The 17,133-nt window shown below is 43.5% G+C and overlaps 1 protein-coding gene across 5 annotated transcripts in view; it reads left to right on the top strand.

Annotated features, from left to right (window-relative positions):
• KCNIP1 (potassium voltage-gated channel interacting protein 1) overlaps positions 1–9,712 on the top strand; it is a 234,084-nt gene extending 224,372 nt beyond the window's left edge. For all 5 annotated transcript variants that reach the window (XM_058848938.1, XM_058848941.1, XM_058848940.1 and 2 more), the window contains 6 exons: positions 2,251–2,320; positions 3,794–3,864; positions 5,469–5,576; positions 6,510–6,614; positions 7,159–7,221; positions 9,443–9,712. In XM_058848938.1, the coding sequence (XP_058704921.1) occupies positions 2,251–2,320; positions 3,794–3,864; positions 5,469–5,576; positions 6,510–6,614; positions 7,159–7,221; positions 9,443–9,490 (465 nt within the window). In that variant the 3' untranslated portion in view covers positions 9,491–9,712. The remainder of the gene's footprint in view (positions 1–2,250; positions 2,321–3,793; positions 3,865–5,468; positions 5,577–6,509; positions 6,615–7,158; positions 7,222–9,442) is intronic.
• Positions 9,713–17,133: the final 7,421 nt, after the last annotated feature.

Raw genomic sequence — 17,133 nt, 5'->3', positions numbered from 1 at the left:
ATAATCACTAGGCCCAGCCCAATAGCTATTCTAATCCGTGCCCCTCTACTGTAAAAGCTATGTGTTAGGGACAACACCGGGGCTAGTTGTGGATAAGAAAATAAACCAAGGGACCATAAAGGTATTAAAACCTCAAAAAAGCCTAGCGACCAGAAACACATGAAGGCCTGCACCCCAAAAGACATTATTAATTCAAGCAGCATGGCTGGATGGCTAGAGACTGCTTTATCTTATCCCAATACAAAGTAACTGCCACTTCAGTACAATCAGTACAGGGTTTTTCCACTCTCTCGTGCCACACGTTGGGCGCCAATGAATGTATTTGTCCTGGTTTAGGGCAAATTTGGGAGAAAACCTCTAGTGGGGCTTCCCCCGGGAAGCAAACCCATGTGGCCCTTTTCTCCCACCCCCCAACCAGTTTGGGAAGAGATTTCTCTGAGAGAAGTGGAAAAAAACCTGTTTATTTCACAGGCACAGCACCACCCAGCACAAAAATGAATGATATCAAGTTACAAAACCTCTCGCCCTTCAGAAGAGATTACAAACTTCAGAGGGTCTCTTTCCTGTGGGTGTTTGCTCTGTTATCAGTCCCTCTGGCGCTGGAAAATGCCGCTGCTCAAGCTGGGCTCCCGGTAGTCCAAGGGTGCAAGCTCCCGGTGCTCCCCCGAGTCCCCAGTCCAGAGCAGGTTCGATTCGTTTCAGAAAAAGGGAAAGAAAACAGTCCAGGAAGACCTCTCTGCTCTGGCTAGTTGGAAAGCCAAGGCGATCTGTGTCGTGTTGTCTGTCTGTGCTGTAGTCAAAACTCCCGATGCGGGGAGAGCAAGTACAGTCTCTGATAACAGACTCGGTGCTTCTTTTCCATTCACTTTTACTCTTAGATGAAATTTTAAGAATACAAAACCTGTGTCTGGGTTAGGTGGACGAAAGGGGATACAATTTAACATCATAATCAACCCAGGACAGGAAACCAGCCAATGGATGTTTTGAGGAGCTTTGGAACAGTTTGAGAATACCCATCTAACTAGGAACCTTGCAACCCACAAAATCACGAGTAGCACACAGAAAAATGGTCAGATTGACTGTTTGCTCACTCTGTCTAAACAGCAGTTCAGGACTGTCAGGCAAGGTCATAGGAGTCAGGTTCCGAGAATGGAAAGCTGGTGGTTCCTTGTGCAAAGGGTTATGTTTAGGTCCCAGCTGAAGGACCTGTGTTAAGGTGAGGTAGGCATCACAGCATGACACAGAGAGGGATGCATGGAGTGAGTATAGTGCCAGGAGCAGAGGGACTTTCTTTATCCCAAGTCTGCCCTTCAGCTCAGTTTAAGCATCCAGCCAGGCTAAATGTGCCAGATCTGTGAGTTTTGTGAGAGAGTCAGCCTGCTCAGATAATCCATCTCCAGCACATCCTACCAGCAGGGACAGTGCTCTTGCTCCCTCCTCCCTCCCTGATGAGAGCTTGGGGAATTAAATGGCTGAGTGGGGTCAGTGCTGCAGCAGGACACAGACCCCATTGACCAGTGGCTAGGAGTGTGGAAGATGACTTCTCTGTGTCTGTAATTCTCTGCTCTGTGGAAAAGGCTGAATGCTGCAGTTACTTTATTGGTTTGCTCTGGTTTAGTTTTCAAAATTGGTTGATAGGTGAATTTGAAGAATAGTGACATCAACTGGGAAGTGTTTTCTGTAACTGAAAGCACCACATGGTTTGATAGCAGTGCCCAAGGCCCTGTAATGTATGTTATAGCAGCACTGAGCTGGTAGGGGTGTGTTTATTATTGGGGTTCGTTGGTAAGGACCTACCAGTGTGCTATGGACTGTTCACCTCTGTGGATCTGGTATCAGGCTTCTGGCTACAGACTGCTGCTGAGGATTAATGGGTTCATATCTGTAATGGCATTAGGGAGGTGTTAGCTGGCATGAACATTATTTGTAATTATTAGATGAAAGCTTCATATGACAGAAGGCATGAGCTGCCTTTCTAGGTCATTCTATAGAACAGCAATGAAGCTGCTGAAAACACAGAAATGTTAATAATGGTGAACCAGTTTTGTGAGATGCTGAAGATGAAACTGCAGTCTGAATTACTTTAATTTCTCCAGTTGCACAACCTGTGCATGCAGAGCACTGTGAGAGCAGAAAGGTGATTTGTTTCATTGCTCTCTTCAGGCTTGTAGAGTTTTGCAAATGAACCTTCATAAACGTGTGCTTTTCTTGATTCTTTTTCTCTTTTTGTTTCCTTTTGTTTTCTAACAGGAGTGTCCTAGTGGAGTTGTTAATGAAGAAACTTTCAAACAGATCTATGCACAGTTTTTTCCTCATGGAGGTAAGTGGAATGCTTTGTGCCTATCAGGCTCTTGAAGCCCTAATGCTGCCTACTGCCAGCCAGCTGCAGAACTGCTGCAGATCATCTGTGTGAGAAGTGGGAGTTGAAGCTTTGAGGGGTTTTAGACAGAAACACAAACATCAAGGTAATAAACTTTTAAGCCCTTTGAACAGTTATTTAACATAGGTAAACCTCAATAAAGATTGCCCCTCAATGTCTTTATTCCCCAGGTCCAAAACAAAAACTGGGGTAGCTGCTTTGCTGCATTCTGACTTTGTGTTGGCAGAAAGTAGAATTGCTTCCCGCAGTGTGCAGTGTGTCTTTGCTTCCCTGCTGTTGGACTGCTGGGCATGTAGTGTGTAGCACAGGAGGGTCCCAGACTTCTTTTTGGCCTGAAAATTAATCAAAACCTCCTTAAAATTCTTAAAGCAGTTTTTAGTTGATAAATAAACTCCTGGCTACCTGAAATGGTCATTTTTGGTGTTTATGTGGCTAAGACAGGGCCATGTCATGAATGGGCATATTACGGTATTGTATTAAATCTGTCAAATAATACATGTTCTTGTCTTTTAAAAATGTCAAGAATCTATATATTCTAGATGGATATGTCCTGTGGGGATACTGTTCTCAAATTGAAAGAAATGAGTCATTTAAGTGGCTTTTTAGAAAAAAAATTAAGTATTTGAGATTTTCCAAAATACCCCACTCTTTAGTAGCTGCAGAACACACTCTTTGGTGACTGACCTTTCTGCAAGGGTGTATGTGTGCATGTGCATTTACCTAAAGAAGGTCATTAACAAGTGTTTTTTCAACTAAATGTCAAAATAAAACACATTGTGCTTATGTTTGTGACCTTAAAGAAGTACACCTCATCCCATAGAAGTGACCTCAAAGAAGCACACCTATTAAAAGTTTGCATAAAATTTCAGTATGAATTTGATTATTTCCTGTTGTGATTTTCTAAACCCAACAGTTTAGGATTCAAAAGGACAAAAATATGCCTCTAGGTGAGATTGCTCTCCAGCAGTCATGGGTGAAAATCAAGTAACTGGAGCAAGACCCTTCTGAAGCTGGGTATTCCCTGGGGGGGTCTCTGCTGTGTCTCCCACAAAACAAAAAGGTAGAGAAAGGATGCTGCAGATTGCAGTCACTCTTTGGTATCTTTGCTGTGTTTCCCACATTTTGAACCAGAGACGCTCTGGGATCGTTGGGGATTTTCTGTTCATTCTTTCAGGTGCTGCCCCAAAATCCAGATAGTTTCTACTGCAATATAAGCTTTTGCATTTCAAAATGTTTCACCTGTTTTAAGGGAGGGTGCCAGGATTTTGCAAATCCATGATAACTTTTACTGATTCATAGAATACCTGGCAATGCTTCAGGATTGAGTTATACACAGAAGAAAAATAAGTTTGTGGCTTCTTTAGAGCCATTCATGTATGATGAGCTGCTGTCACTGCCCTTTGTGCCTTTCAGATGCCAGCATGTATGCACATTACCTCTTCAATGCCTTTGACACTGCACAGAATGGCTCCGTGAAGTTCGAGGTGATCTCTTGGCATCTTCCTTCCATGCCACTTTCTCTATTTTGTGTTTTTAACCTTTTCTGTCCATTCTTCACTGCAAAGTAGTAGGACTTGTTGGATTAAGTGTTAGAAGTTTCAGTTCAAAGTCAGCCAATATTTTCAAATCTGGTTCACTTTCGTTTATGCAGATACAGTTCTATGTCAGTAAAGAAAGATCTGGATTGTGCTAGTTAAGATCAGAGGGAGAAAGTGCAGAGGTTTATGCAGCAGAGAGGCATGACTGAGGAGAGTCCCATGTGAAATGAGATGAGGGACACAGAGAACTTGCATCTGGTACCTTCTGCAGTCATCATGCATTGTATGATGTGTTGAGCAAGCATCTCAGATACTGGGATAATAAATGCACCCTTTAACTAAAAGGCATGTTGCAGTGGCTACACACAACCTCTCTTCATGCTCAGCCCATAGCTGCAGGTGTGCAGCTAAGTGATATATTAAATCATTGACTTCTAGAGGATGAACTTCACAGTTTTGAAGATGATAGAACTCCTATAAAACTACATATCATAGGCAGTCCTGCCTTTGCTGTCAAATGGTCAAAACCTCTGGTAATTTCCAGATGAGACTGGGAAACGTGTTTGTTCATTAAATGTAAAATGGTGTGTGTGGCAAGGGCTGCAGTGGGAGCTTTGCATGGGGCAGCTCCCCAGTAGCTAAAGGTGTTCAGAAACCTAAACAGACTGAGAACAGGAAAAATGCTGTTAAGAGTAACAAAAAACAAACAAAAACTCCAAACCTAGAAAGTGCTGAACTGTCACTCCTGGCCAATCTGTCTCTTAACTGGTTGTCAAACATCAGATATTCCCTTCTTTGTATTGTTCAACAAATTCAAATTCCTCAGAGGCTTAGCAAAAAGGAGCAGAGGTTTCTAAGCAGTGCTGCACTGCCCCATGCAGAGCTCATGGAGGTGACTAAAGATATTAAATGAGTTATCAGGACCTGTATAAGTCTGTTAGCCTGAAGCTCTGCCTGTGCTAAAAATCCCCTGTAGCTATGCTATTCTCAGTGCCTGAGCCACCATGCAGTATAAGTAATACATCACAGTTATCAGAAACAGTAACTTTCCTGTAAGCAAAGAAAACCAATTAAAATTGTGTGCCACACTGAATAATTAGTGGTGGGAATCACATCTGGTCAATTCTGGCAGATTTTGCCAGAGAACAAAATCTAAGGCTCCCTGTGTCAGAGGAGTTTCTCTCTCAGATAGGATTTTCTCCCTTCTTTGCCAGCACCTCAATGTGGAGGTAAGAAAGCATCAGCTTCTATTTCCATAGGCACAGTCCAACTGTGTTTAACCAGGTGGTGGCAATCTGAGTGACAGCTCCGTGCAGCAGGGAGGAGAAAGGTCACTGGAGCATCTGGCAGTGCTCTTAGAAACCAAACATCTCAGTGAATGCTTCAGCCATTGAGCTCAGTCAGAGAGGACAAATTTTTGGAAAAGGGAGCTAGAAGAGGTTGATAAGCATATCCTGAAAAGATAAATTTTTTGACTGGTGTTGCATGAAGAGGGTGACATAGAAAAGGATGTTATGAGAATTCACACTTCTCTCTCTGCCCCAAACCAGGATTTTGTGATGGCATTGTCCATTCTGCTACGGGGAACTGTTCATGAAAAGCTGAGATGGACATTTAATCTGTATGACATAAATAAGGATGGCTATATAAACAAGGAGGTAAGTTTGTTCCTGACAAATGTGATTGATTTTGGAAGGGAGAATTGATTGGGTTTTGTTGCAGAACACAATTAATTTTACAGGCAGCTAATGAAATGCAAATCAGAGTGGACTCAAGCATTTGTCTATGTCTAAGCAAAGTGCAGAGTGATCTTATTGCATGATTTTCTTGATATATTTTTCCTATATTATGATACCTTTAATGAATTTTTTTAGCCAGGAGCAAAATTCTGGTTACAGCTCTGAGCCACATAACCTTTGTGAAGGGAAGGGTGATGGTGGCAGTGCTTGGTGACTGAGGCTCAAGGGCTTGCTTTCTGCACAGGCAGATACTGTGGGGGTCATCTGAAGCAGCACAAGCCTCCAGCACCACTCCCAAATCCTGCATTGTCATCTGTTTTTATCTTCTTATCTGGTATTATTATTATCTTGTTCCCATTATGGGAGGCCTTGCTTTTGAGCATGGTGACCCTGAATACATGTCAAATACATCTTGGTTCACTCAAACCCATTGTGCATCCCTGGAGGGTTTGCAGTTACTGCCACAGGCTGTGGAGATGAGGGGCAATTTGTGCAAGGTGTGGGGAGGGACCAGATTCCCAGTTCCAGCCATGAGGGTCCCTGGACCTGGAGGAGGCCCTGGGGATTGGGTTGGTGCCAAGTGCAGGGCTGAGCACAGCCCTTGCTCCCAGAAAGGCCAGGGGAGGTGAGGGAACACTGGCAGCATGCGGCAGGGGGGACAGAGGGAAGCAATTCTCTCTATAGGATGTTTGTGTGTCTGGTACATCTGTCTCCGTACACACACACAGACATTCCAGGTGCTGGTTTGTCATAGGAGAAGGAGGGTGAAGAATAGGGCAGTACAAGACAGAAATGGGCTCTCATTTTTCTTCATTTCCTTTTTGTGTTTGTGCTGGCATGCTGCCATGACAGGAAATGATGGATATCGTAAAGGCAATTTATGATATGATGGGAAAATACACATATCCAGTGCTCAAGGAGGATGCACCAAGGCAGCATGTAGAAGTGTTTTTCCAGGTACCTGGGTTCTGATGGGTTTTTCTTAACACTTGAGCTATGCACCGATAGATTTTCCTATAAAGTTGAGTTTATACCTTGTTATATTATTCCAAAATGAACCCTAGCAGCCACTCAGCCTAGCACTGCAATGCCTGCTGATTTCCTGGCTCCAAAGGTTTCTGCCTGGTGTCTTAGCCTGACCCTTTGCCTTGGGGAGTGCCATGTCCAGTAAGTCTGAAGCTTCTGCATGTGTTGCAGCCCTTCTGTGCTGCTTCTCTCAGCTGACTGACAGGAAGGTGGGTGGGGGTCAGGAAATGAATAAATAAATGATGGAATAAGGACAGAAGTTCCCATGTGTGTCAAGAAAGCAATTCCAGACGACCCTTAAAGTGCTCCAAATCCCAGAGTAAACAAGTCCTTAGCAGCTGGCCAATCCAGCACTGTGTCTGTGGGCTAAGCTTGTTAAGTGCTTAGCTTTATTTGGGTTGCATCAACTAAGATCCTGTACTGCAACAGTAGTGTTACCAATGTAAACTAATTTTTACATTATTTTATTTTGCAGAAAATGGATAAAAACAAAGATGGAGTTGTAACTCTAGATGAGTTTATTGAATCGTGTCAGGAGGTAAGGACTAAATTACAACTGCAAGGAAAGCTCTATCTCATGTCACATCATTTGCTTCCCTTTGGATAAACTCTGTTTGAAACAAGATGCTTCTCAGGATCCTGGGTTTTCTTTGCTCTGTGGAAAAAAAAAAAACCCAAGCCAAAGCAGCTTCAAGACTGTGATGCCCTGTGAAGCCTCAATAGAGAGGTAGGGTCAGGTAGAATATGAGAGATGATGTCTTCGTGTGCAGTGCTGGGACCAGTCTTTTTATTTTCCTGAGAGGACTGCAGTGCCAGATTTTACAGGCAAGCAGACATCTGTAGAGAAAGTTCTTTACTGTCTTAGGTTGTTTTGGGTTTTTGTTGGTTTGGTTTTGGATTTTTATTTTCCTTCATTTTCAGACTGCTGCTGTCTCTGTGTGCTAACATTGACATGTCATTACCAGGTACCACATTGCTGGAACTCCTCAGAGTCAAAGGTGTCTCAAATTCTTGCAATTACAGCATTGAGTTATAAAACCAATGTTTTCATGGTCAAACATTAAAAGCAAATTCTGTCATCATAGCAATGATTTTAATTTTTCCTCTGTTTTGGAAGTAAGCCCCCTCTTGCAAATTCCATATATGAGGTTGGCTATGATAAGTTTTTTGTTGGTATTTTTAGCACTGGCACAAAGAGGTATCTGCATTAACATGCAATTGGCCTAATATCTGTTGTCTTGGACCTTGATTGTGTGAATATTTGCTCAGAGCTATCTCTAATATTTGACCAGTACAATAATGGTATATAAAGACAACCTCTGCCTTTTGGAATGTTTATATTGGTGCACAGAATTGCATATTGGTCCTTCTGTGTATTTTATGTTGCCTGGAAAATTCTTTCCAGTCCTGCAGCCAGACAACCCTTCTGTCCCTGAACAAGGGGAAGGTGCTTATTGTGGAGGGCTGGGCTGGCTTCTGCTGCTTTGGTGTCAAACCAAAGAGACATCCAGTCTCATTCAGGGACTTCAGGCAGCAAAATCCTTGTTTAGCAGAAGCATAATAGAAGGCTAATGTTTTTCAGTTACTTCATTCTTGGTCCCTCCTGATTGTTTGGCTTATTTTTAGCACCATCTTTATTTGATCATTTGTGTTGTATATTATTCTTCACATTCTTAACTTGTCTGTAGGTGTGTATATGATCAGTGGTCTCAGTATTGAAGCTGTTTTACTTCACCTGTAACTCTGAGAGTTCTAGTTCGCTGTCCCCTTTTGGGTTTGGTTCCTTCTGTTGCCATCCTGGCCTCCCTGGGGGCTGGGCTGGCTGATGGCACTGTCAGCTGCTGTTTCCTGGCAGGCCAGAGCAAGCCCTGCAACACCAAGATTTATTCTTCTTATCTTTATGAAAAACAACCCAAAGTGCTCACCTGTGCCATTGCAGTGGCTCTGCAGGACCCTGCCAGGGGTGATTGCAGGGTGATGAATCACCTGAGGGTGACTGGCTTCCTTTGCCAGGTGGTGCCTTGCACCCAGAGTGAGCAGTGACAGGGATGATGCAGCCTCACAAAATGACTGAGGAATGCAGTCCTATAGATCTCTCAATGTGGAAAATTGTTTTCATGTTACAAGCAAACAGCTGTTCTAACTTTTGGAATAACTGAATTCCTGGGGCGGGGGTGGCGGGGGGGTGGTGGAAACCAGCATGTGTTTGAATACTAATCTGGTTCTTATCTCAAAGTAAAATTCCAATATTTCAGGAGAAATAATCCAGGATTTCCCTTGTGTCTGTCTGGAGCTTTCTCATTTGGCTCGAGGAGCCTCAGAGAGGCTGAGGTTGCACAGATTGCATGTGTTTTAGGTTTGAGCTGGAATTTCTGGCAGGAAGTGCTCCCTCAAGGCAGTTTGCTTGTCAGTTCAAAACCTACCATTCCATTTGGGCTTGTGGAGCACATTAGCCAAGAGCACATTTGCACACCCAGGGTCAGGGACATCTGAGGCTTGGGCACAGGCACTAGCCCACTGCCCTGCCTGTGCTGGACATCAGGCTCAGGAGAAGACCCTGTGTTTGGTGTGCCTCAAACCAACCCAGGGCTGAAGTACAAGCCAGCTGCTGTGCTGGATCAGGCCTGGGCACTGAAAGCATTCCCAGAGCAAGGCTGCTGCCTGCAGGAGCAGCTGCAGAGCTCCTTGGTGCCAAGGCAGAGTCATGAATTCTGCTTGTCCATGCTGGTTTCATGGAAATATCTTTTCCTTGCTTTCAGGATGACAATATCATGCGATCCTTACAGCTCTTTGAGAATGTCATGTAACCAGATGAGCACTGGGGGAGTCTGAGACTTCTGTGTAACAAAGATCTCCTTTCTGGGTGAAAGATTCTACAATTGAGCCATGTCCAGTGAGGATTTTGTATGGCATGTCCAACCAAATGGCAACTGAATGCAGCCGATCCCAACTCTTCTCCCCAGAAGATGCTGGTGGACCTTTGTTTCATTTTGGAAGCATGTGAATATTTTAACAAATCCCAACAAGAGAGAACTGCAGCTTGAAGTTCAATGAGTAATACAGAGCGTTGTTTTCTAGGCACAAGTCCTGCTTTTAATCTAGCAAGCTTAATTCTCTATGATAGCCCATGTTGATAGCTATTCAGCCATCTATTGCAAGTGACAGCTCAGTCCATACCTCTGTTCAGCACAATGTTCTGTGGATGCCTTGCCGTTAATCTGCTTTGACAAAACCCAACCTACCAGGGCAGTCTGTGAAAAAATGAGCAGTCCATGTACCTGGGACATTAAACAGACAGCCCATGTAGCCAGTATCCCCATTTCTGCAGAGATCCTGCTTATCCTCTCACATGCACTGGTACCACCATGCTGAGTTTAGTGGAGTTCTTCCTGAACACTTTATCGAGGTGATCTTCATTCCAGGGTGAGCCAGAAAGGAGCAGAACATGTTGCACATGAGTATAAAAGTACAGAATAAATATTGTTCAGGAATGGTAAGTTCCCAAGAGACCACTCAGGTGTGTAAGGGCTGGTACAGAAAGATGAGCACCTGCTCTAGTCCCAGCCTCCTGCTGATCCCAGGGGCACCAGGTGGTGCTCCACTGTGCTTCTCAGCAGCACCACCATGTGCTCTGGTTCTATTGCTGTAGTTAGGCACACACTTCCTAGGTTTATCACTGGATGCTACAGTAAGGTCTTGCCCCCTTTATGGATTTATTTAAGCATTCTTGTTTGACTTAGTGAATAAGAAAGGCGCAGCTGTGTTTCAACATACAGACCTTGGCACCCACAAAGTGCCCAGCACATTTGATTGGGAGCTCTTGAATAGTTATTAGCCTCAGAATCAGCTGCCAGGCCCATTTTTTTTTTCCTACAAGGTGATTGTACTTGTACAAGCCTCATATCTTTGCTAATGCCAAGTAAAGTATTGGTTTAGGGGTTTGGTTTTTAAATTAATGAAACAGAAAAGCTCATGTAGTGAATTTGCACCAAGGCTGGATGATTTGTCAGCTGGGAAATGTCAGATCCTTCTGTGAAGAAGCCTCCTAGGAAAGCTGACCCACCAGTGCCATTCCCCATCTCCAGGCAGATGATGGCTGAGAAGAGAAGGAAAGGAGGGAACAACCAACTTCTCCAGCTGTTCAAACCATGCAGATGGGACAGTCCCTGCTGTAGTGCTGCATCACTCCCATCCAGTTAAGCATCTATTTTTATTGTATCACATACAATATTACAGACCAAGTGTTAGCACTGAAGAAATATTTTAAGAATTATGTGTGTGGAAGGTTTTTATAATATGGAATATGTAGTATGCCTCAGTTCTGTAGCCCTAATTTTATAAAAATTTCATCTATTGAAGCATTCCTGATTATAGAAGAAGGTCTGATCAGTCCTGATGTAATGATAATGCTACTTCCCCAAGATGAGATATTTTCCCCTTTTACTGTGCTCCTCCGTACACTTCTGTATAGTCATAACTTTATTTCTTTAAGTTGTCCCCTTGTCATCAGAAGTGCTGTTCAAGTGAAGTTACATGTCTGCAGGAATGACACCTTCATCCATCTTGTTTATTGCCTTTGATACAAGTACCATTAATGAATTCCTCCCAGCAGTGATCCAGCAGCTCTGGTGAAGGGCTGAGGTTTGCAGGAGGGATGCCATGCTGGGGGAATACCTTTCCTTCAGTTGTTGGGTATTGTCATTTAGGCTATAATAACAGGCACTTGGTAAAGACATCAGTTGTAGCTGAAATAATAATACACAGTTTACACCATTCCTTCTTGATTCTTCTTGCAATCACTTTAGCAAATGACAGAAATTAATATAACTACCAGGTTTTCCTTCCCACCAAAACTGCTTAGTCTATTATTCTAAGCAGTTTATTCCAGCAGAGGGAGAAGTGCTCAGGACAATGGAAGTTAAGGATTTGAATCAGGCTAGCACAGTGCCTTTTTCCTCTAAGAGTCTTGCTTCAAGTGTGCTTATGAGATGGCACATATAGACAGAAATGTTTGGAATGTACCCTTTTCAAAAGAAAATGTTATTAGTTGCATGATGCTATAGACCCTGAAGCTAATTTAATTTCTGGAGTTACTGTGATGCATTTGGCCCCAGCTGTGTTTCCTGGCCCCGCTGGCAGCAGTTCTGTGGGGGCTGCCTTTGTCACCAGGGCTGTCACTGCTTTCTCTGGAGTGTGGCTCCAACTCAGCATCAAACAACTGGTGTCACTGTCATGATGTGCATTGCTGAAATCAGGGTCCTAGCACTGACCCTGCACTTCTGCTATCTCCTTTGCTGCTCCACTGTGCCTGCTTTTCACTGCTAGGAACAATGAGGGTGAATCAGGTAGAGAGGAAATGCTGACAGCCACACCGAGTCTGCCCTTAGAGCATAACAAGCTTTGATTAGGATCCCACTAGAGTCCGACCTCTCCCACATGCTCCTGATGTTCAGCCTGGGTTGAGCTCTGTGCTTCACCTGAGGTAGCTGAGACAGGAAGAATTGTGAAGTGTCATCCACAGCTGTGTTTTCCCAAAGCTCAGATTGCAGGATCTATCTGTGGCAGAGCCCTTGCCACTGCAAACCAAATTATTTCCCTGATCCCACTGTTTTTCCCTGATCCCACTGTTACAGCCAGTGGCTGGGATGCACCAGCACATAGAAGACCTCTTGGTTTTCCATCAGCAGTATCTGTCCATGCCAGGTGTGCTTCAGACAGCAGGTGAGACATCAGTGACTGTGAGAGAGCTGCTCTCTGCATGGAAATGGCTTTGCATTTGTTTTTCATGTTTTCTGTGAATGTTACTCTACTGTAAACTTGCTGAGCCTCCGCTTGCTCGTAAACAGGGCTTGCAATATTTATGACAAACACTACTACAGATTTCTAAATTAAACACACTATGCTACCCCAATCTCCCACCCTCATCAATCCTCCTGCCAGTAGGCAGAAGACAGTTCCTGTTATAGTCAGATTCTGTCAGTGCTATCAAATGTGCACTTTTCCTCCAAGTTATGAATGTTTAAATAATGTCTGAATCAGGACTCTGACTGTTTCACTAGTTAAAAACATTAGTCTGCATCTTCATGCCAGCATTTTATAAAGGAAGCCTTTCTAACGTGAATTTTAGGCAACAATCTGTTGACAAATAGGAATGTGATAAATGATAATGAGAAAAAAAAAAAGAAAAAAACTACTGTGCCTGTTCTATGGCTGTTTGTTTTCCTGTTCCTCTGAATGCAATGCAGTATTGTGAGTAATCATGAGCCGGGCTAAAAGCTTGAGACACAAATACACTGAGGTTCAGGCATCATGGGCAGAGACATTTCCTGACTGAAGTATGTGTTGAGAACAAACACCCTTGTGTCTGTGGGTCGCCTCTAATAAGATGGTAGCAGCAGTGTGTCAAACTTTGCTTCTTCTTTATTGAAGTGCCATGAAAGACATAAGGATATGTGCAAATAATGTAAATTGCGATAACTAAAGCCATGTTAATGGATCAGCCATGTACAACTTCATTGTTACAAATGCTATTCTCTGATGGCAATTTGTATTCAATTTTGTTGAATGGTTTTTAAAATGTTGGTTTTAATAATAAAAAGAAATAGCTGTAGGAAGGTGTCCTTTCTTAAACGCCATATGTATTTTTTCTCAAGGGACACTGTCAGGTTAAAAATTTTCAATGAAACTTTTAAAAGTGGGACTCGAATGTATCTGTGCGTGTGGGGGCTGTGAAACAGCTGTGAGCTAACACATGCCAATGATTCATTTGCATCACTGATTCAGGGGTGCTCTTACATTTGATGTGGTGGCATACACTGAATTGATAGTTTGGCCCTTGTGTAAAATTTCAGAAATGTTCTTCTACCTGCAGCACTGATAGTAGCTTAGGGGAGTGAAAACTGAAAGCTTACAGGCATTGTCTTTTCCCTTCTGCAATTCTGTCTAACTATAAGCAGGAAAGCAGACAATTGCTTTGAAAAACAAAATGTAAACACTATGTTATCAATAAGAAAAATAAACCAAAACCTCACCGTGTCCCTTTAGCTTTGGTTTATGGTAAGCATCCATTCTGACACATGAGGAGTGCAGAAGTGACTTTGCCAGACAATATATATGTGTGTACATATATATATATGTTTGCTAAACTCCATTTTGTAGGGTATTATCTGTCTACCAGTACACCTCAGGAAAAAGAACATTCATCCATGAAATATGAAAATAAAGGTATCTATGTGAAACGTGGTCTTGGTGTCACTGCAGTGCCTGCCCAGCACTCACACCTGCAGGGTCCTCCTGCTCCCAGAGACAGCAGGGCCCTCTGAGCAATGCCAGACGGGAATTCTTGCTCCCTCCCCAAGAAGATGTGCTAAGTGCCTGTTCAACACCTCTCACTTCCTGGAATGTGCATGGGAGCTGCAGGAGAAGAAATTCTGTGTGATAGAGAGCTGGTGATGGACTCACCCCTGCTGCTTGGCCAGGAGAGGCTGATTCTCTACAAACTTCTCTCTAACCCTGCCCCATCATCCTCCAGGAGGTGGGAAATAATGAACTGCAGCTCTCCAGAACCTCAATGCATGTGCTTATTTCCAGCCTGTCCCGTTAAAGCTTCCCTTGTTGTCTTGCAGAGGAAAAGTCTGTCTTTCTCCATCTGTTGTCCATTGCTCTCCATTGTCGTCCAATTCTGTTCTTGTAGAGGCTGGGAATTTCTGTGGGGCTCTGGCTGGAAGCTGCCACGGCAGGAAGGTGCCCCCTGAGCACCAGGTGAGTTGTCACATTGCCTGGGACATTCTCCTGGGAACTCACCTGCTGTCCTGTCCCTGTGCACAGCAGCGTGTGAGGAGCCTGGGGGCACGGGGTGATCCACACTCCTTGTTCAGAACAAGGGCTTCTGCAAGGGTTCACAGGACTCCTGGTGGTGGGAAGAGGGGGATGTTTCCTTTAGAACCTGGGACACTTCCTAACTTACTTGTTGGGATTTGCACTAACAGCCAGCAGCATGAAATGGAGAAGGGGAGCAGCACCAGTGCAGTTTCCCTTGCAGGAATCTGCTCTGCTCTGAAGTTTGGCTGCAGAAGATGGGCCTGGATGGTCACTGCCCTCACCCAGATAACAAAGCAGGAGAATGAGACTGAACTCGCAGCTGTGAGCTTCCTTCCCTGCAGCACAGCTTTTCCCAGGACACCTCCAAACCCAGTCCCAGTTCCCTCTGCCTTGGCTCATGGAGCAGGGATACACTGCCCAAGCAGTCTGTACTTGCTCTTTACATTGCAGAGAGCTCAGGAGTGAATACATTGATGTTGTGAAGGATGCAGGGGAAGGGCCCACTGCTTGTAAGGTCCAGTCATCTTGTTGTTAAAATGTCTGTGAAAAGTTAGTGCTCATCCTGGGTTTGCCAGAAGAATAATAAGTTATTGAAAAATGTTGATTTAAGAAAAATTCCAAGACTGATTTTACAATCCCAGGATTAAATTGAATTTGTTGACATTTTCACAGAAACTGATCCAACCTTTGTATTCTAATTATCTTATTGATTTACTTATAAATCTGTATAAATTGAAAATATATAACAGTGTAAATAGACACAAAGATAAATGTCAGCACAATGTTTTCTGTCTGAACAAATCTTCTAAATTTTAGAGAACTCACAACACAAAAAAGTACCAAAGCCTTGTTTCCTTCCACAACACAAGCTGTTATGGGAAAACATTTGTTACCAACAGTTATAATTGAGAAGAATATTACCCATTGTGATGGGTGAGCATTGCATTGGTGGGAGACACACTGTCTGTGCTGTAACTGATAAAGAGGAAAGCTTTTTTTGAAAAACCCATCTGAGTGTATGACAGAGTTGGAAAAATACTTCTAAATTGTTCTCAATTTTTTTCAGACTTTTAAAAATTTACCTGTCTTTATTTGCTTTATTTTATTTTGCACTAAACTGTGATATTGTAATGCTTAAATCTTGAAGAACATCTGCTACAAAAATGTCACTGAATTGTTTTTGGTTCCTTTGGTATTCAAATGACAGAGCTGTGCACAAACAAATGAGATGCTTTGAAAGGTAAGGAAGGTAAGAGTTTTCTATCTCAGCAATACTTTGTTATGATTTCACCAATGAAATAAAATTAACAGAATATCAAGGGTTTTAGTTATCCTATTCTAGCAGTCAATATTTGGTGCATGTCATAAATAAAAAATGGGAATATATAGTGTAGATTTCAGCAGCTTCAAAGTGTCCAAAAGCAGAATTTCAGAACTTAAAAATTCCCTTTTCTGAGAACATATTTTAGTCCCCATTTGTAACAGAAATCACATTCCAGCCTGCGAAGAGGAAATGCCAGGGCTTGAGCAGCCCTGCTCAGTATTGACCAAACACATCACTGCAGAAACAGATGTGGCATTGCAGAGACCTGCTGGTAATTTTAGATACAATAAAAGTCATGTTCAAGGTGTCCTGTTCCTTTACTGCAGCTTTACTCTGGGTTTGGTATGGATTTGCAGTACCTGAGGGAGCTTTGTGCGGACACTGTGGGAACACCTGGCCAGCTCCTGTTGTCCTCAGAGCCCCAGCAAGGCTGCACTGAGCTGCCTGCTCCTGATGGAGCTTAAAGGAGCCAGAGGGCTGGGGAGGAAATTTTGACAGCTGGTAACTAAGGTAATGTTTCACAGACTGGATGAGTCCCTGTGCATTAGCTGTGCCTCGAGTCCATGGAGTAAGGAGATGCCTTGTTGTAGAGGTTTGGAGAAGGTCAACAGCAATGGGCTGGAGCTGCACTGGGGGAAGAACCACAGGTGTCTCATGGCACTGACACAGTCTGGAAGGGATGGACAAAACCCTGCCTGGGTCTGTGTTAGTAGACAGAGCACAAAAATGTGACAAAGCTGGTCAAACCTGTTCCCTGTACTGGGATTTCAGGAGTTTTTTTAGCATTTGGCAAAGAAGGGGCAAGAGTGGTGCTTGGCTGGTCTTCTGTGGTTCTGCTTTCCAGGTATTCTGTGTGCTGCCCTGTGGGCACCTGGGCCCTGGGCCATGTGTATGGATGTATGGATGTGTTTGGATGTACAGATGTGTATGGATGTGTTTGGATGTACAGATGTGTATGGATGTATGGAGCACAAGGATAATGTCACACATTCTGCAGGTTCTGTTGTCACAGGCTATAGAGGCTGTTGCAGAGTGTTTGGGGAGCAGAGGTTTTAGAGTACTAGGACAGGAGTCTCCAGTGAAAGTGGTTTGCTGCTGTAGAGCAGGTGCTGGTCATGTCCTGGCAAACAGAAAACAAAAGGCTGTGGGTTTGCTCAGAACTGCTCAAAATTTCATCAAATGCAACTAGAAAAAATGTGGTGGTAATAATCTTCATTAGACTAACATTTTCTCTTGCAAATGTGACATGGCATCAGGTGTATGTCTCAAGATGTTGCTTTTCAGGACATATTTTCAGGGAGGAGT

The sequence above is a fragment of the Poecile atricapillus genome, chromosome 13, assembly GCF_030490865.1.
Source record: "Poecile atricapillus isolate bPoeAtr1 chromosome 13, bPoeAtr1.hap1, whole genome shotgun sequence".
Taxonomy (NCBI): domain Eukaryota; kingdom Metazoa; phylum Chordata; class Aves; order Passeriformes; family Paridae; genus Poecile; species Poecile atricapillus.
This window is presented reverse-complemented; position numbering and strand designations above follow the sequence as displayed.